The sequence below is a fragment of the Scylla paramamosain genome, chromosome 20 (assembly GCF_035594125.1).
Source record: "Scylla paramamosain isolate STU-SP2022 chromosome 20, ASM3559412v1, whole genome shotgun sequence".
Taxonomy (NCBI): Eukaryota; Metazoa; Arthropoda; class Malacostraca; order Decapoda; family Portunidae; genus Scylla; species Scylla paramamosain.
Window position 1 is genome coordinate 21498184 of NC_087170.1, and position 17815 is coordinate 21515998.

Genomic DNA, 17815 nt, shown 5'->3' on the forward strand with positions numbered 1-17815 from the left:
AATATGAAAACCAACCATTTCTGACTTATAGTAGTAGAGACAGTGGTCCTTCTTAAGGACAAACCACCTTCTGTGCCACTTCCTGACAATTGCAGGAGCACCAGCTGCGTGTTGAGCACTCCCTAATTTATATAGGTAGCCAGCACAGAAGGGCGTAGGGTCTTGCGTCACCAGGGGTGTCAACACATCACAGGTACGCGCTACTTCCAACCGCAGGGTGTCACAACCTGAAGAACAACACTATTTATTAACAACACTAAGGAAAGTACGACGATATACTGTAGTCACTGAAATAATAATAATAAAAAATCAATGTAATATGCTGGAATATGTAGTAAAGAAGGATAAAAACAAAGCATCAGTGAAACAAAGAAATGGTTTTCTTTCAACAGTGATCTTATTTCCGATTTCTTAATACTACTCAATAAAGAGATCTTGCTTTCACAGCTGATAATTATGTGATCAAGTAAGTTTCCAACACAAGCAATTGCAAGGTGATATATGGAGGGGAAAAGACAGCACTTGAGTGTTGAGGCAAATACCTTTACATCTTATGCATCGTCATCAGTTCTTGATGTAAGCTATCCTAAAACGGTCGCCAAATGCAGGTGCCGTTGATGGAATGGTTTACATAAACATTCTTTTAAAGATATTTAAAACTAAAAAGTATGGCGTATTGCATTTTAACGTGCCAATTATTTCTTCACCTACACAATTCCCTTCATTCTCCCGAATGCCTAGGCCTCTGTGCTTCAATGTTCCCTTGACAAATCATTCTACACACACACAATCATACTATCTGAACAATATTGGTCACCCTGGCTCAAATGGACTATAAATTGATCTTGACTATCTGTTCTATAAACACAGGTCCACGCTAATGTGATAATGGCACATGAATCTGGTTATAACACTAATTTTCTAAAATCACTGGGCCCAGCCTGATGTCCAGCACTGCACAGCGTAATAAGAAAGACTGGGTCGGGATACACCTTGACTGACCAAGCACACAATATTTGTGTGCCAAATGCTCCCCACCTTACTGTACTCACCGGCGTGGGCCAGCCTCACCACCTCAGAGTGGGAAGAGTCGAGAACGTTGCTTCCATTGATGCTGAGGATGATGTCGCCTACCTCGAGGCCTGACGTCTCTGCGGGAGTGTCGGGCTCGATGGCAGACACCACCACAGGCCGGGACCCGTGGATGCGGAACCCGAACTCGCCTGACTCCCGACTGACTGTCACCGTCTTGTCGGATTCTACAATTGGGAAATGGGAACATGATTACATATCTATTTGCGGACTACTCAACTCATGGTACGTAAGTATGACCCAAACGGTAATAATTGCTGACAAATGTTAATCCCGAAGCGTCTTGTTAACGAATCCTGCTGGCAGCAAAGGGTGAACTCGCTTCCAGCTCACTCATGCTCGTTCATGGGATTTATTTATTTGAATTATAAGTGACCAGACTGGAGTGTAGAGAGGGGCATGGATGCGATGCTTGGGATGGGGGGCTGGGATCACACACACACACACACACACACACACACACACACACATTGCAAGAATGCACATTCACAACCACCTATAGGAAGGTAGTAACTCTTGCTTGTTGGGTGAACAAGGGATTCATACTCGTAGTGCAAGAGGAGACCCGACCCACCACCAGGCTGGGAATATGAATACATCGTACCTCACGCTGGAGCGCCGAGTACGTTATTCTTTATAGTGCGATGATACTACTGATAATTTATGGCACGATGATGACGATAATGATTAGAAAATGATCATGGTAATTATAATAACCAACAAAAGTGACAATGTCACATTGTCAGATGTAGAGTGAAATTGATAACCAAATTTCGAGTCTTTCCGAAACTATATTTTCCTTTCGTGCTGCGCAACACTCATGTGACTCAAACGTGTGTAAAAAACAAAGTGTTGACGCTGATGGCACCACAACTATCTTGCGCCACCTGTGGAAACGCTGCATCTCAACACAGCCGAAGCTTCAGTTACACCCGAACACAATATTATGCACTCCATCTCGAGAGATGAAAACACCTGAAGTCTTTCCAAGGGCACTCGCTGAGTCACCCAAAAGACACGAGGACATACACATACCAGGCATCTGGCACCACAGAGATCAAGGTGACACATGACACCAGAGAGAAATAACCAAGGTAGCGAAGATGTTTTCATTCTTCAACAGCTTATGAGCGCGTCGTCTTTGTCTGATGCCTGTAATTTGAGAAGCAACACTCAATATAGAAGCAAGAGATGCATAAATGTTAGCAATTATCTCGATCTCTTCAAGTTCACGTTATGCTTTTGGTTCGATTGATGATTAATGACTTGCTGAACAGCTAACGAGAGTGGAGGCCCTCCTGTTGTTGGGAGAGGGTATTGGGGATGGAGCCCAGTAGGGAATCACCACAAACATATACCAATATCTGAGGACAATCCATTCCTGAGTCTTGCTGATGCACGCCTCACACCCCGTTTTCTAACGCGATTAGAAGACACGTTATCAAAGAACAGACTGACACCTTTGGGACACTGGTGCTTGAAAGAGGCTTTACCGTAAACTTGATCCCATTTTGAGGTTGATGACCGTTACCTCCAAGGCGGTAGAGGTGAGTGAGGGAAGGATTGGTTACCAGGTTCAGGAGGACAGATGCTGCGTGCTGCCCGCTCTTCTACGCACCAGACCACCAACATCGTTCGGAAGATCACCTCCAGCCGCTGACCCAGACTCTTCTCCGACTGCACTGCGAGGGACGCGAGAATCGTACAGTGTGTGTGTGCGTGTGTTGTGGTAGTTTCTATTATATCTGTGAAATTTCTTCTATGTATTTACATCACCCAAACCCTATGGTCTTTATATATGCACAACCGAAGTGTGTGTCAGTCACGTTGGCGGTGGCTGGCGGTGGCTTACCTGTCTCCGTGCCCTTGGTGGATGGGGACGGGGTCGAGGGTGGCAACGCTGGCCAGGCGGCGAGATGAGCCTCGATGAAAAGAGAAGGTTCACTCCACTCCTTCCTCATTGTAAATAACGTCAAATTCTTTTCCTCTTTCAAGTCTTCGTGACAATACAATTCGTCATCATCGGTTTGAGGATAATTTTCCATCATTGTTCCAACTTTCAAGGAATTGGCAGCACACAGCTTCCTACTGATTCAGACTGAGGCCATGAAGCTTCTTCAACCACCAGGACAAAAATTCACACTATCACTTCGTATCAATTCGAGTCATTCTTAGTACCTGCATTAATTAAAAAAACAACTCCCACTGGCCCTGGCGGTGTAAGTTCGTGTTCATATTCAGACAAGCCTTATCATATCACCTTTACCACACCACAGAAAGAAACCTTCACTTCACCTGTTGAAAACCACCAGGAATAAAATGAGTTAAAAAGACACCGGCAAAATTAGAATCTTCCTAAATTACGTTGATTCGAAGCAGTGACATTACTTAGCAACGGTTTGTCCTCCCGTATGGATGAACAATTTTTGAATGCCACGTGTTTACTTAAATTTAAAATGCAGTGTTCTTGATAGAGTGGGAACAATAAGGACTATAATTATAATATATGATATATATATATATATATATATATATATATATATATATATATATATATATATATATATATATATATATATATATATATATATATATATATATATATATATATATATATATATATATATACTGAAAATCACAATAACTTCCATTAGACCTTGTAGTCGAGTTAAGACGAGGAAACCTTAGTGCAGGCTTCATAGTTGATGGTTCGGAGTTCGCTCGAGGTGGTCACGGTTCACTGGAGCTGATATGGGTCAGAGGTGTTGACTCGCCATTTCGCGACCTTCCTTTATCTAACCTCATTATGTGACACCCGAGCTGCGCCTCCACACAATGCCCTCATCTCCTGTTCAAGCAACGCCCTCTCTTCCAAGCGTCACCTGGTCAACAGTCACCATAGGCATCCGAGTGTGTTTACGAGAGAGAGAGAGAGAGAGAGAGAGAGAGAGAGAGAGAGAGAGAGAGAGAGAGAGAGAGAGAGAGAGAGAGAGAGAGAGAGAGAGAGACCCCTCGTCTTTTAGAAGTATTCGTCCCATCTTTTCCTCGCCCAGTCTTTTTCCATGTGTCACCTCGAGTGTCTCTCAAACTTTTAATCTCTTCGCTTTTGTTCGGGGGAAACAATCAACTTCCCTCGCAAAACTTCCTCCTCATCTAGCCACAACCATCAGCCAGCCACGACCCAGTGGCCGCCTCAGGACAAACCCAAAGCTAAACCCTGTCCCACTGACCCACTCGAGGCCTCGCGGTACCCCATCCACTCCCCACTCCCCTCTTCACTCAGCGTCGCTTCCTAAACAAACACCTCACCGCTGTGCCTTTCCTCCATTCCATCTCCCTTATTGTTCTATTTGTACACACCAAGGACAGGTGCTAATACTCTACTTGCTTTGCCCTTTTCAGGAAACGCCTCCTACTCTCCACCTTTTTAAGAATAATGATAGTGAGGGAAATACGAAAAAAAGTGAAAGATAATTCGAATAAATGTAACAGGAGTAAAATGGTGCAATAGACAAATGAGTTAATGAAATAATACAGCGAAACAATCTATAAAAAAAACCCCGAAAATGAACTGAAAAAGAAAAGCAAAAAATCGTGATATTTCTTTACTCAGCAGGAGGAGGAGGAAGAGGAGGAGGAGGAGGAGAGCTCATTGTGTACTCTCCATTTTCCAAAGAGTATATCACTACCTTTATTGAGAGAGAGAGAGAGAGAGAGAGAGAGAGAGAGAGAGAGAGAGAGAGAGAGAGAGAGAGAGAGAGAGAGAGAGAGAGAGACTGGCTTTCCTTCTCTCCACCATTCCCCTCGTTTGTTTTTCTTGTTTTTCTTGAGCTCCATCGTTGGCAAAGACGAGGATTGAGCCTACTCGAAACTGTGTGTGTGTGTGTGTGTGTGTGTGTGTGTGTGTGTTTACCTAATTCTCATCTAAGGGTACTTTTATAGAACTGAGTCAAGGTCACTATGTTTCATCTTCTAATATTGTTTTATTAACAGTGTGTGTGTGTGTGTGTGTGTGTGTGTTTGATATTCTATTTTTCTTACTAAAAACAACTGCTGCTTCAGAGAGAGAGAGAGAGAGAGAGAGAGAGAGAGAGAGAGAGAGAGAGAGAGAGAGAGTTTGCAGGTGTACCGTACCCAAATCTAAATTAAGTGTAAAAATCACATTTACTGACTATCTTTTTCTGTGTTTGTTACGTGTGTGTGTGTGTGTGCGTGTGTGTGTGTGTTTGGTGCTTGAGAAATTTACACACACACACCTGAACACTTCACTTCATGTTTAACGGCAATGACCAAACTCAGTGAAGTCATCATCTTGTCTCCTCTCGTCTCGTGTCGTCTCGTCTCGCGTCGTCTCGTCTCGTGTCGTCCCCCCCCTCCCTCTCTCTCTCTCTCTGCCCGCGCACTAGACTGGACTGAGCCACAAATTTAGCACAAGCACTAGTTTCTCACTCGCCAAGGGTCATTTCACATGTCTGAAACCAACTTTTTCCCTCTCTTCTCTCACACGAGACACTTCGGGGAAGGAAAGGGATATTTAACTTGTTTTTCCTTCCCCGCGGCAGACGAGTTATATTTAGATCCCCACGGCTCACTCCGTCATCAAAAGCATTTAACATTTTTTTCGCTTTGATATGGCGAGACGCTTATAGTTATCAGTTGCTCAAGTGGCATTAGAAGTATTGTCAATTAATGCATCTGCTTCATTTCAATACTCAACGGAGCCTCATTCTCAAACGTTTCGATGCCTCATCTTTTTAACAGATGAGTGGAAGTTACGGTTTTCTTGAGTCTTTTCAGTATTCTAGTTACGGGTTGACAAGCATTCTACATCGCCGATTGGGGAAAACACACACGAAAACTTGACCAATCACCTCTGTGGTCATTGAAAATGGCAGAAATGTCAATGCATTTCAAAATAAAGGCCCCGAGTGGGTTTAGATCTCGGCGGAGCTTCCGGGAAAACAAGTTACAGAGACGGCGTGTTTCCCCAAGTTTCGTCATCCACTGGCCGTCTTCTCTTCCTGTCTGACACTCACGACACATTATGGACCGCACTTTTAAACTCATTAAGCGCTGTTTTTAAGGGCCACAGATGAATGGTTGAGTTCTTAATGAGTATTTCCTCCTACTGGTGATGCGGAGTCCTTGTTAAACTATCGCTAGAGTCATGAACACTGCCTTACAAACCCTCACTGAATCTTGCTAAAATACAAGATACAACGACGAAGCGGCTGAAGAACACTCCGAAATTTTTTACTGCGGTGAAGGCTTGTGTGGGTCCATGTATGGTTTTCTTTGGTCACGGAATAGTAAGCAGCACGACCAGTTCCAAAGACGACAAACACTTCCGACTGATTTGTTTTTGTGACTTCTTAAGTTTACATTTCCTTCAGTCATTGACATATGTTTATCTCACGGTGATGCTTTTCCCAGATTACATAACTAATTTGCAAGCCGTCATTGTGCTGTGTTGAAAGTAATCACAACCAAGAATTTGTTTTTTCCTCAATCTAAATTCTCCTGCACGTGAATCCGCACGAAAAAAACAAACTTTAAAAGAGAAAAAACACATCAACACATCACCCAACACTGATATAAACACAAGATTCAACAAGTCGAGTGTATACTTTAATTTCCTGCGCTTTCACTATAACCACCAGCACCAGCACCACCACCACCACTACCACGGCAGCGTCAAAACTGAGGGGCGTGGGTCTTATGCTCCAAGCTGGCACACCCTTGGCACCGTGCCCCAAGCTGGCCAGTGTGGGTGCCAACTTCACTCTCACGTGGAAACACAGGACCCACTTGTCTCGACGCACGATGTTTCGGATTGACTGAGTGGAGGTGAAGCGGTGCGTGGTGCTTGTGGGGGATAGTGGAGGCATGTGGGTGGTAAGGGAAGAGGGAGGGGGTAAAGGGAAGAAGTACCGGGAGAGGGGGAGGCTGAATATATACGTAGGATCAGAGAGAGGGAGGGAGAGAGAGAGAGATTGGGGAGTGCTGTTCATTAAGGAGGGGGGGATGACGAGCAGACAGCATGGAGAAGGTTAAGAAGGAAGAGAGTGAAAAGGTTGAGATGAAGAGTAGGTTAGGGAAGTGTGGCGGGTAAACAGATGAGGCGGGGAATGATGTGAAGGTGAGATGTATGTAGATTAGGAGGCGCGGTGAAGCAGGAGCACTTAGAGGAATATACTGTAAGGGTGCTGAGCGAGCAAGGTGATCAGCAGGAAGGAAGAGAGAGAGAGAGAGAGAGAGAGAGAGAGAGAGAGAGAGAGAGAGAGAGAGAGAGAGAGAGAGAGAGAGAGATTCAAAGGCAGAGATGATAGAAAAAAATATACGTCACTACTTTCTGTACACTAAACAATAAAAGTGATATAAAAGGAATGAAAATTTACGGATGTAAGAACAGAAAATGATGTAGCGAGAGAAAATGCAAGAGAAACGTAATGACTGGTAGAAGAACTGCGAAGGTGACGAGGTCGAGTGACGTAATAGCGATGGTAAGCTGAGACGAACAGATGATGGCTTGCAGCAATAAAGGGGATGACAATTTGAAAGGCAGACAACTGATGACGGGTAAAATTATAACAAAACATGACAGGTGGAGAGAAAGAAACAGGTGATGGCAAGTGGATAAATAAAAAGCAGACAAGGAGATAAATAGACAGGTGAAAAATAGATAAATAAACAGGTGGCGACAGGTGGATAGAGAAACAGGTGACGGGAAGTGGATAAACAGACAGGTGACGGTAGATAGGTAAGAGAGTAACTGACAGAGGTAACAGAAGGTAGATATAATAAAAGACAAATGTAACGCTGGACATGATGAAAAAAGTTATCGTTTCGAGGATGGAAAAAAAGTTATCAAGTCAGTAATTCAGTCAACTGGTTAATTAATCAACAGAACAATCAATGAACCAGTAAAAAACGCATCACGTATGGCAACATTTACCTCACATTCAGAAGTATATTGCGGAGCATTTGATTTGAAACTCAATGTCACGGTAGGGAGGAACTGAATGATTGTTGGTGCTTCTCGGCTTACTGTTGATAACACCAGGGCGGCAACAGAATTGACCAGTTCTCTCTTAGCTGCGTAACTCATAATCGACCAGGTGCTTCGAACCCAGAAAGTGGTTTACCCGTTGCACTTCGATCCCACTTCAACACACTGCACCTTTTGCTTTCTAACCAACTGGGGAGTATAAAAAAAATATTAAACGAAATACTGTGATATCATTTGAAGTCGAAATCGTGTGGTAGACAAAGCCGTCGCTCTAAATACTGTCGGTGTCTAGTTCCAGAAGAGCGAGGCCAGTGCTGTGCTAATATCTCCCATTAAAACATGGGTGCATGTTTCCTATAAGCCAAAATTTACAGCCCTTGCTTCACGAGTATATACAGAATTTATGAGGCGGATGGGAAAACCTGCCAGCGAGCCAACCAGACAAGAAGGAAGGCGTAACAGTGCGTACTCTTCCTGTCCTCAATTGTGTGTTTGTGTGTGAGATTAAGACTTTGGATTATTCGAGTCTATCACCATATCTAAGAGTGGACAAGTACTATATATGAAGAATGATCCATCTCGAAAAGCGAGGCCACGACAAGACTGTATAAATTTCTTTTCTCGCCTCTCACCGGACAGAATATGATAACTAGGTATCCTTCGAGTGACTAAATCGTTTGTGTGCGTGTGTGTATGTGTGTGTGTGTGTGTGTGTGTGTGTGTGTGTGTGTGTGTGTGTGTGTGTGTTTTATGATCTTTAATTTCAGCATTGTCGTAGTCTTTATTTCTTCGCCAAACTCAACTCGGGTGTAGATTCGCAGAAACTTCACTGTGACGTTATGAGTTTACTCTTCCCCACCCCTCTCCACACGAGGCAACAGCTGCGCCAGGGATGGATGGATGGATGGAGGGAGAGGAGAGGAGAGGAGAGGAGAGGAGAGGGGAGAGGAGGAGCATAGTGTTTTTAAAGTGAGTTAGAGAGAGAGAAAGAAAAGATTTATGAAATAGTGCGAAGATAAACTCCAGAGAGAGAGAGAGAGAGAGAGAGAGAGAGAGAGAGAGAGAGAGAGAGAGAGAGAGTTTTATACGAGAAAGGTTGCGTCGTATTAATATTAAAGGGCATTAAAGGGTCGTTGATTAAAGAAAGGTTACTCCTCCCACTATTCCTTGTTGCCAGGGAGGAGAGGCAGGGGAGGGGCAGGAGGAACGCCACGGGGATAAGAACGAGATGATGGGTGGGTCCGATGGCTTAAGGGTGAGGGGTGGGGCTGATGGGTGGAGGGAAGGGTGGAGGGGTGGTCATACTTTACACACGGCACCGTCTACTTACGAGGAGGAGGAGGAGGTGGAGGAAATAGATATAGGGAAGGAGCGTACTTTGCTTATCGTGTGTGTGTGTGTGTGTGTGTGTGTCGACCTCGTTATCTCGTTCAGGTTGATTCGGAGCCTCGAGTTGCCTGGATCGTACTCAGTGACACACACACACACACACACTCTTTCTCTCTCTCTCATGTTAACCAGTAGAAAAGTCACATAAACTTAAATAACCAAAATAAAAAGTAAATAAAGAAAAATCCACCTTGATGTCAACATCAATAACGAAAATAAAACCAACACACACGTGAGCAAAAAGAATAAATAAATAAATAAATAAATAGATAAATAAATAAATAATTAAATAGATAAATAAATAAAAACTATGAAATATAAAAAACATACTCATTTATATACAAAATAAGAGTACAGTGGCGTGGAATTGTACCGGAAATACTATATAACTTAAAACTGGTATGCAAGGGAGGAGGGGGCAGCGCGAGTGTGTGAGGACGAGGAGCGGTTAAGGCAATGCTTGCAGACCCTGGGAAGTGACACGAGAGACACTTGTGCATGCTGAGGCGAGACAAAAGGGGAACACCGTGCCAGAAAAATGCTTGCCAAAAAATAATCGAGAAAAAAGTGAAAACTCTCTCCAACACACGTGGTCCTAATGAGAGAGAGAGAGAGAGAGAGAGAGAGAGAGAGAGAGAGAGAGAGAGAGAGAGAGAGAGAGAGAGAGAGAGAGAGAGAGAGAGAGAGAGAGAGAGAGAGATTTAGTACCTAATATAAAATATGTAACGTGTCTTTTCACATTGCATTCTTGTTTTACTTTGGCTTAGTGCAGCTCATCACAGACAGACTAAGATGGAAGAACAAGTCTACTGATAATATGACGTCCTTTCTTTCCTTCAGCGTCTTGACTCAAGCGCCCAACAGTCTTCTGCTTCTTAATCTCTCTTTCACTACTGCTCACTGATTCTTTTCTTACACACTCCCCTTCCAGACCCTTGAAAACCAACTTTCTTCTATCCTAAGTCTTCCTGTCTGCCCTTCCCGACTACCCGACATCAAAACACTTGCACCTCCAGCCTTCCTTTCTCCTCATTGCTGCGCTTCTCCACACCACCACGCCTCATTCCCTCTTCCCTATTCATACCAAGCACCCATACACACTCGCCACCATTTGGAGAAGCGCCAGCATGCTATTCCTGCCGCCACGCCGCCGCTACATGCCCGTATTACCACACATTACCACCCGCGGCAACATTACCACCAGCTGGTCTGACATTTCTGACCATGCCAAGATTGTCAGCCAACTTTGAATACCAGATGTGTCGTACACTCGTGGTCAGAAGATTAGGAACTTTCTGCGCTATCTTGAGTTTGTTTTGCGTTTTTTTTGTCAGCCTCAAGTCCTCTGATTTGCTGCTTCATACAAAACTGGCAGACTACGCAGTTCAGACGATTGGAGATTAAGGGAAAAACAGTGTGGTATAATGAGCATTGTCCATGACTATACAAGGTAAATTTACTATTTTAAGTCGAGCTGTGATTGTATGCCTTTAACTCATAACTACTTCACTACTTCATGATTACGTATAGACCAACGGCCAGAAGAACGGCTTCGTATCGTGTGATCGGACGTGTTGAAGAAATGATCGATTTTCAGAAAGTTATGAAAAAATAACAAAAAAGTGTTAGTATGTCCACCTTTACTCTATTTCAGGACTAAACTAGTATTCCCTTTACTGCAGACGTCTGGCACTGACGCTGAGGTTCATTGTTTCTGCAATATTCAGGTTCTGTATCGAGGACTGTTTTTGTTAGCGTAATATACTATCGTGTTTCTGAATTCAGTCTAAAGTTTCCTCATTGAATCTTTCCTTCTCTAAGCATCCTTCCACTCCTCTTCCTGCCTTCCCCACACTCTCATTCCCTCGTTACTTCTCCCTTCTATACTTCCACCCATTTCTCTCATCGTGTATACTGGGGATAAATGGTGGCTTTCATAGGCAGCCACAACCACAGAAAAATCACCACGTTCGAGCGTTGACTACTGGGTCAGCGCCTTTCCAAGGCTACTACTATTTTCATCGACGTCATTGTCGTCATCATCACCAATGTTAATGGTAAGGGATCTTAACAAAATCCATTAAGTATTCTCATGACTGAACATTGATCGCGAAACCTCCCAGCTACACACACACACACACACACACACACACCACAGCCCTTGTCAGATGAAAATAGATGATTTTTGGGAGAATAAAACTAAGGAACAAGCACAGTGGAGATAGAGCAAGGGCAGTACTCACGGAAGGCAGCGTGCACCAGTCTGCGATACATTTCAACGGAAGCCTTGCGGTGCACCATTCGGTGGGTGATGGCCTGATAGCGACGCCGGAAGTCCTTCTCGCTAGAAGTTGACTCCACCGACCCACGGCGGTCTGAGGGACAGAAGAACATTACTTTTAAAACAGACCTACGAAGCAAACGTATAAACACACACCCACCCACACACCCGCCCGCCCACCCACCCACCCACCCACACACACACACACACACACACACACACACAGAGTGATGAAGACCAAAACCAAAATGAGCTACTCATTGCACTCAGCACTCACTGCTGTCTTGTTGGGTGGACTGAGCCTCCCCATCCTCTTTCGGGTGCGCGGTATCTGGTGCCGCTGGCTCCTCCGGGGCGGTTTGTTCCTCTCGGGCTTGATCAGCTTTGATGACGACGTCATCCTCGAAGCCCGATACTCTCAGACTGACAGGAACAGGGATGGGTGACCCCTCGTCCCGTCGCCACACCTGCAGGACACACCTGTTAACGCTGAGCTGTTTCCAACCAGAAACAGTATTCCTTCACAGAACACACAGTGAATCTTTAATTGGATGTCAGCATTCACCAGGCACTGACACCTGCTCGTCATGAACTCAACATGAACTGAGTGCTGCTGGCCGTGGGACAGACGATAAGTCTGTAGCTCACCTTGGCTTCGTCCCCGGGTGACACGTACACCCACGGGCAGGAGCGGTAGGGATCCAGGTACACACCCTTCTCGTCGTCGTCGCTGTCATGACGTGGTGCATCTCCCTGCTCCAGACTGATGGGGGTCGTACTGTGAGGAAAAGAAGACAGAGTTAGAGTTGTATGAGGCGGTACTGGGACAAAGATAGCAATTTTAAATGTCAAATAAGAAAACGAATGGTTTCAAGTGCTTAACATAATCACTCACCCCCACTCCCTGGAAAAAGAACCTCTTTCTTCAGATTTTGCGCGATGGGTGGCCGTTGCCCGCTGCCGAGAGGTATCTCTTTCTCTCTCAGAGAGTCGTCGCTCCCCAGTGACCTCAGCGGCGGTGTTGGGCCGTAGAAGCCCTTCTCGCGAGGCAGGCCTCTCTCCACACTGTGCACAAAGTCCTGCCCGTGGCTCTTCGTCCAGCTGCTCTCGGCTCCCGCTCAGAAATACGTTATCAGATCCTGGGCTCATCGACCTCAGCGACTCTACACTCCTCTGTGAATCCCTCAAAGGTGTAATGGTGAGTAATTTGCTCTCTGGCAGCTGCAGCGGTCGCTCCCGTGAGGTAGGGCTTAAGCTTCCAGCCCGCAGGTAGCCTGTGACAGGCCCTGCTGGCTTCAGTCGATCTTGGCTCTCCCTTCCCGCCGTGGACGTTTCTGTGAGAGGTTTAGCAGGCTCGGTGATCTCGGTAGACTTCCTTCCAGACTCCACGGCTGAAGTCTTGACGACTCTGGTGGGGCTCTGCCGCTGTTGTATTTCCAGTGGACGTGAGGTGGACTTTTCGGTCTTAATAGCCGGGCTCTCCCTCACTGGGCTTGGCTGCTGGGGGACTGGCCGCTTTGGGCTTTGTTTCATTATTCTTTCTGGACTCTCCTTCACAACAAATTTAGAACCTTCCCTAGTTTTTCCAGTTGGTTTTCCTACGCTTGGCCTCTCACTCCCTTGCTTCACAGGACTTTCTGCAGGACGAATGAGGCTTTCACCTTTCTTTCCAGGACTGTCCTTCGACCTCCTCCTTGGACTGCGTCCTTTGGGAGGATGTCTGGGTGGCTCAGAATATGAATCATCAGAAGAATCCACATCCAGAGATCTATCAGGAGTGACTGGGGTACGTACTGGAGTCCAGTCCTCCAATCTGAACCCCTCGTGCATGGCCGGGCTACGCACCATCCCAGGCGTCGTCACCTCCTCGGACTTCCGCTTCACCTTATCGTGTTTGACTTTTGTCTGCCTCATCTCGACTGCCGGGGCTTCGCTGTCCTTCTCCGCCATGGTTTCGTTCGCGGATCTCATTGCCTGAAGGTCCTCCACGCTTGCCAAATCGATTTTAACGGATTTTTTTGGCTTCTCAAAGACTCTTAGTTTCTTCTCTGCGTCTAATTTGAGACTATCAGCGTCGGTCCAAGCCGGGGCCTCGCCAAACATGGTTACTCCTGGAGGAAAATCGAGCTTCATGGTTTGTTTGGCTTTTTCTCTGTCTTCTTCGGACCAGGAGGCTGGATAACCCTGCCCACGCACCTCGGACAGCTCACCCTTGTCATTATCTTCAAAGTATCTAGAGTATCTCCTGTTGTCATCCTTGGCAACTTTACTACCTGCAGAGTACCGTTTCTTGATGGCTCCTGTTCTGCTTTCCTCTGAGTTCTTTTCCCGCCGCCTCACCACCACTTCCTCATCGTCCTGGCCTGGAATTTCATCAGCCTCAAAAAGACTTTCCCTTGATGGTGAGATTTTGTCCGATTTGTCGGATTTTGGTAAAAGCGTGGGTTTTGGGGCTAATTCAGGTTTTCCTTTAGTCTCAGTACCAGGATCTGAGTCAAGCGAGTGGTCGATATAATAACTGGCAGAGGTGGTGGTGTCGCCATCGGGAGAAGTGAGATCTTGTGCTGTCTCGAAATCACTGGCAACACTGCTGACAGCCTCGGCGATGTCACTGAGCTCGTGATGGTCATGGAAGCCAGCCAGTACATCACTCATCTCAGGGCTGAGGATCTTTGGTGTAAGCGCCTCGTCCTCATAGATGTCATCCATTCTGGGTGGCGAGGACACGTGTCGCTCCTCCATGAAGTAGCTACGCCGCACTTCGTGGTCGTGCATGCTATTCTCGGTGGCAGTCACGTAGTCTTCTGAGGTCTCTGACTGGTCAGTTGGATGAGAGTCGGTGCGGGAGAGGTCGGACTTGGAGGTCATGGTGTTCGTAGTGCCTGACACCGGACTCCTGGACGTTTCCTGTTCCGTGAAGAGACTGCTGGACGAATCGGACTCCGGGGATGCGAGGCGACGTGCATCGTCCCTAAAGTCTATTTTGATTGGCATGTGGTAGGCCATTTCTCCACCCTTCAGCTCCTGAACCAAACGTGCCATCATGTTTTCCTCAATCACAATTTCACCTTCAAATTCTTCTTCCTCTACTGTCTCAGACTTTATGGTCATGGATTCTCCACTGCGTATTGAGCTGTAATCATTGTCTGTTGAGCCACAAATGGCTTTGTCAACTTCGCTGGAGGTGGTGCTGTTGGTAACGGGACCCTGAGAGCTGTCTGAAACCACGTTCTCGCTGATACTCGTCGGCTCATCTTCGATCGAGGAGAGAGTTGTGGTGCTGTGGACGAGATTCGTTACCCGTAGACGAGGAAGCAAGTCATCCTCTAGATCTTCCTCGAAGCTGCCAGCAGCGTGAATGTTCTTGTGTCTGGTAGAGGGCGTAGTGGCAGCTGAGGAGTGATCAGTTAGATGGAAGCTGCCATTCTCAGAGTCTGAGGTGATGATCTGCGAGGACGGCACCACTGCCCTCTGCAGCACTGTCACCTGACTTTCACTCATAGACTCCTCGAGGTGGTCCCCAAATTCCACACCGCCTGCACTTTCGCTTGGTGTACCCGCGCACAGCATGGGGGAGTTGTCGCGGGGAATGCTTCCTTCAAGTATCTGGCTGCCGCTGTCTGTGAGGCAGGGCCCTACCTCCACCAGGGAGTCCAATGAGAGGGCTACAAGCTGGCCCCGCAGGTGCTCCTCCGTGCGAAATTCATTTGGATCGAATGTTTTCAACTCTGAGTCAGTAGATATTTGTGACAACTTCCTCTCGTAGGATGAAAGGCTGGGTAGAATTTCCTTGTGCAACATATTTTCGTGGAACTCTTCCTCCTCCTCTATGAAGGACTCTGGCGTGAATATCCTGCTGCGGGAGAGGTCACGCGCCACTTCGTCCACACACTGCGGCTCAATTACTTCTTCCTCGTTGTCACTGTAGCCGTTTATGTCCACTTCGAGGTAGCCTGAGGCCATGCTCAGGGCTTTCCGCCGCTCAGACAGTATCTCGCCCTCTGACAGCGTCTTCTGTAGAAGGCCCCGACGAGGCTTGCGCGGCGAGACATCAAATATCTCGTCGTAATTCTGCCGAAACTTTAGAGGGGGAGGGGGCGGGGGTCCTTCATCTAGGGGGATGTCATAGGTAGAAAACCTTGGGGGACAGGGCGGGGGACCGTCAGACAAGGTTCGGGCGAGCGAGGGCTGCTCCTGTGGATAGTAAAGGTCGTCTAGGTCGTAGATCTCGTACTGGAGACCCTCGTACCGCGCCACTTCTGACAGGCTCTTCACCAGCTTTCGTCGCCCGCCGTCGCCGTTGGTCTGAGCTCCCTGGGAGATCATCTCAGCCTGTGGGAAAGGATAGTTCTAGAGGCAGTCATGAAGCATGGCATGAGGCCGTCTTGAGACAGCTTGAAAAAAGTCGTTGGTTAACAGGGACTCCTACAGTAATAACTCTGGCTCACATACGTAGTCGCGAGGTGTTACATTTAAGACCAAAGCTCAAGCCGCGTCATCCATCGCATTCCAGTTCGTGATCCTTGATTCAGATAGTCTGATGGGCCAATAGGCAGGAAAGGCTCCATATATGAAGCACTGAGGCTTAGAAATGCGAGGAGAGATAAGATGTCAACACAGCTGACACTTAACGGCTTGAACCTTGAATCAACTCTGGCGACTGTGACGACTCGTCCTCGTCGAGGCCTCAGGTGGATGAGTCTGCTGTACAACATCGCACCTCTTCTGCTTCAACTGATTTAAATATTAAGGTGGTAGGTACACATGGCGCCTTTATACTGAATAAAGATTTAGGGTTACACCAGCACTTAAACTAAATAGAAAATAATAATAACAACCAGTATACAAAAGCCACGCATGCAATCCACAAAATCCTTTACATTCTAAAAGATGCAATTCTGAGTAAACCTGCATTCCGTCACAAACGAGCAACATGTTAATAGGAATCTACTTCATTCTGGGTCTACTTCCCCCTTCCCCCAAAACGACGCCGCCCAAGTCAGCCTGTACTGTGCCGCGGCGTCCCATGGAGGGAGAGAAGGACGCGCCACACGAGGGGATTAAGTTTAAATAAAATTACAATCCAGCCGTGCAGTCTCGTCCACGCCCCAGATAACCATGCTCACGCCCACGCCCACACCCTGCCCGCGCCTGCCGACACTTCACTGACATCAATGACTACAAGTTATTCCTGAAGATCGTTTTTCAGACTGTGGGTGTGGTTGGGAGGGCGAAAACGGTGCCCGTGCGGGGCCGGGCGGGGCGGGGCGGGGCGGGGCGTGGCAGAGGAGGGACACCCTAAGCGTGCAGGACGCGGCTGAGGCTGTGGGCTGGAGGGCGGACGGCTTCCCACCTTCTCCTCGGCAGGACTGAGCGGCAGATGAGGCAGGGACTTCCTCACCACCCCGACGTCGGTCTGCGTGGCTTGGGTCCTCATGCAAGACCGCTTCAGCTTTTCTGTGTCGGGAGGGTAAAGGGAGGTTGCACTCTCTGCGGGAGGGTGTGTTTAAGGGTGTCCTGCGAGTCTCTGGAGGGGAAGAAGGCGTGAAGAGGGAAGGGAGTGAAGAAAGAGGAAGAGGGAAGGAAAGGAGGAAGGAGGGGAGGGAGGAAGGGTTAGACAAGTCTGGTGAAAAGGCAGTCAACAAGGAGCATTCAAGGCACAAGAAGCCGTGTGAGGGTGGAGCGTGAGGCTGTGGGTGGAGCGGAGAGTCGTCAGGGCTGAGATGAGAATGGTGTGTGATTAGTAGTACTTAAATGGATTATTTCAATTTAAGAAGTGTTCATATAGGATCAAAGAATAAATCTGTCACTTAAGAGATTCAAAGGAAGATTCGAAGAGCTCAGGTGATGACGCAATGCGTGGTGAGGGAGGGAGACGAGCGACTGCGCCTGAGCCCGAGGCCTTCACCCTCCCTCCTCCCCGGCGCGGCACTGCTCTGAGGCTGAGGCAGTGCTCGGTGACTCGTGTGTTGCTGAATGTGTGGCATCGTGTGTGGGGTTGGGGGGGGAGTGGTGTGTCTATGCTCTCTAGCACGTGCAAAGCC

General features: G+C 47.1%; 1 protein-coding gene across 1 annotated transcript in view; it reads right to left on the bottom strand.

Moving 5' to 3' along the window:
- The window catches only part of LOC135110624 (uncharacterized), a 76849-nt gene that overhangs the window by 7363 nt on the left and 51671 nt on the right, over positions 1 to 17815 (bottom strand). Inside the window, exons 9-15 of the mRNA XM_064023149.1 lie at positions 17125 to 17228; positions 12667 to 16103; positions 12420 to 12549; positions 12049 to 12238; positions 11734 to 11865; positions 1053 to 1259; positions 16 to 227 (exon numbers count right to left, since the gene is read on the bottom strand). Coding sequence (XP_063879219.1) covers positions 16 to 227; positions 1053 to 1259; positions 11734 to 11865; positions 12049 to 12238; positions 12420 to 12549; positions 12667 to 16103; positions 17125 to 17228 — 4412 coding nt within the window. The remainder of the gene's footprint in view (positions 1 to 15; positions 228 to 1052; positions 1260 to 11733; positions 11866 to 12048; positions 12239 to 12419; positions 12550 to 12666; positions 16104 to 17124; positions 17229 to 17815) is intronic.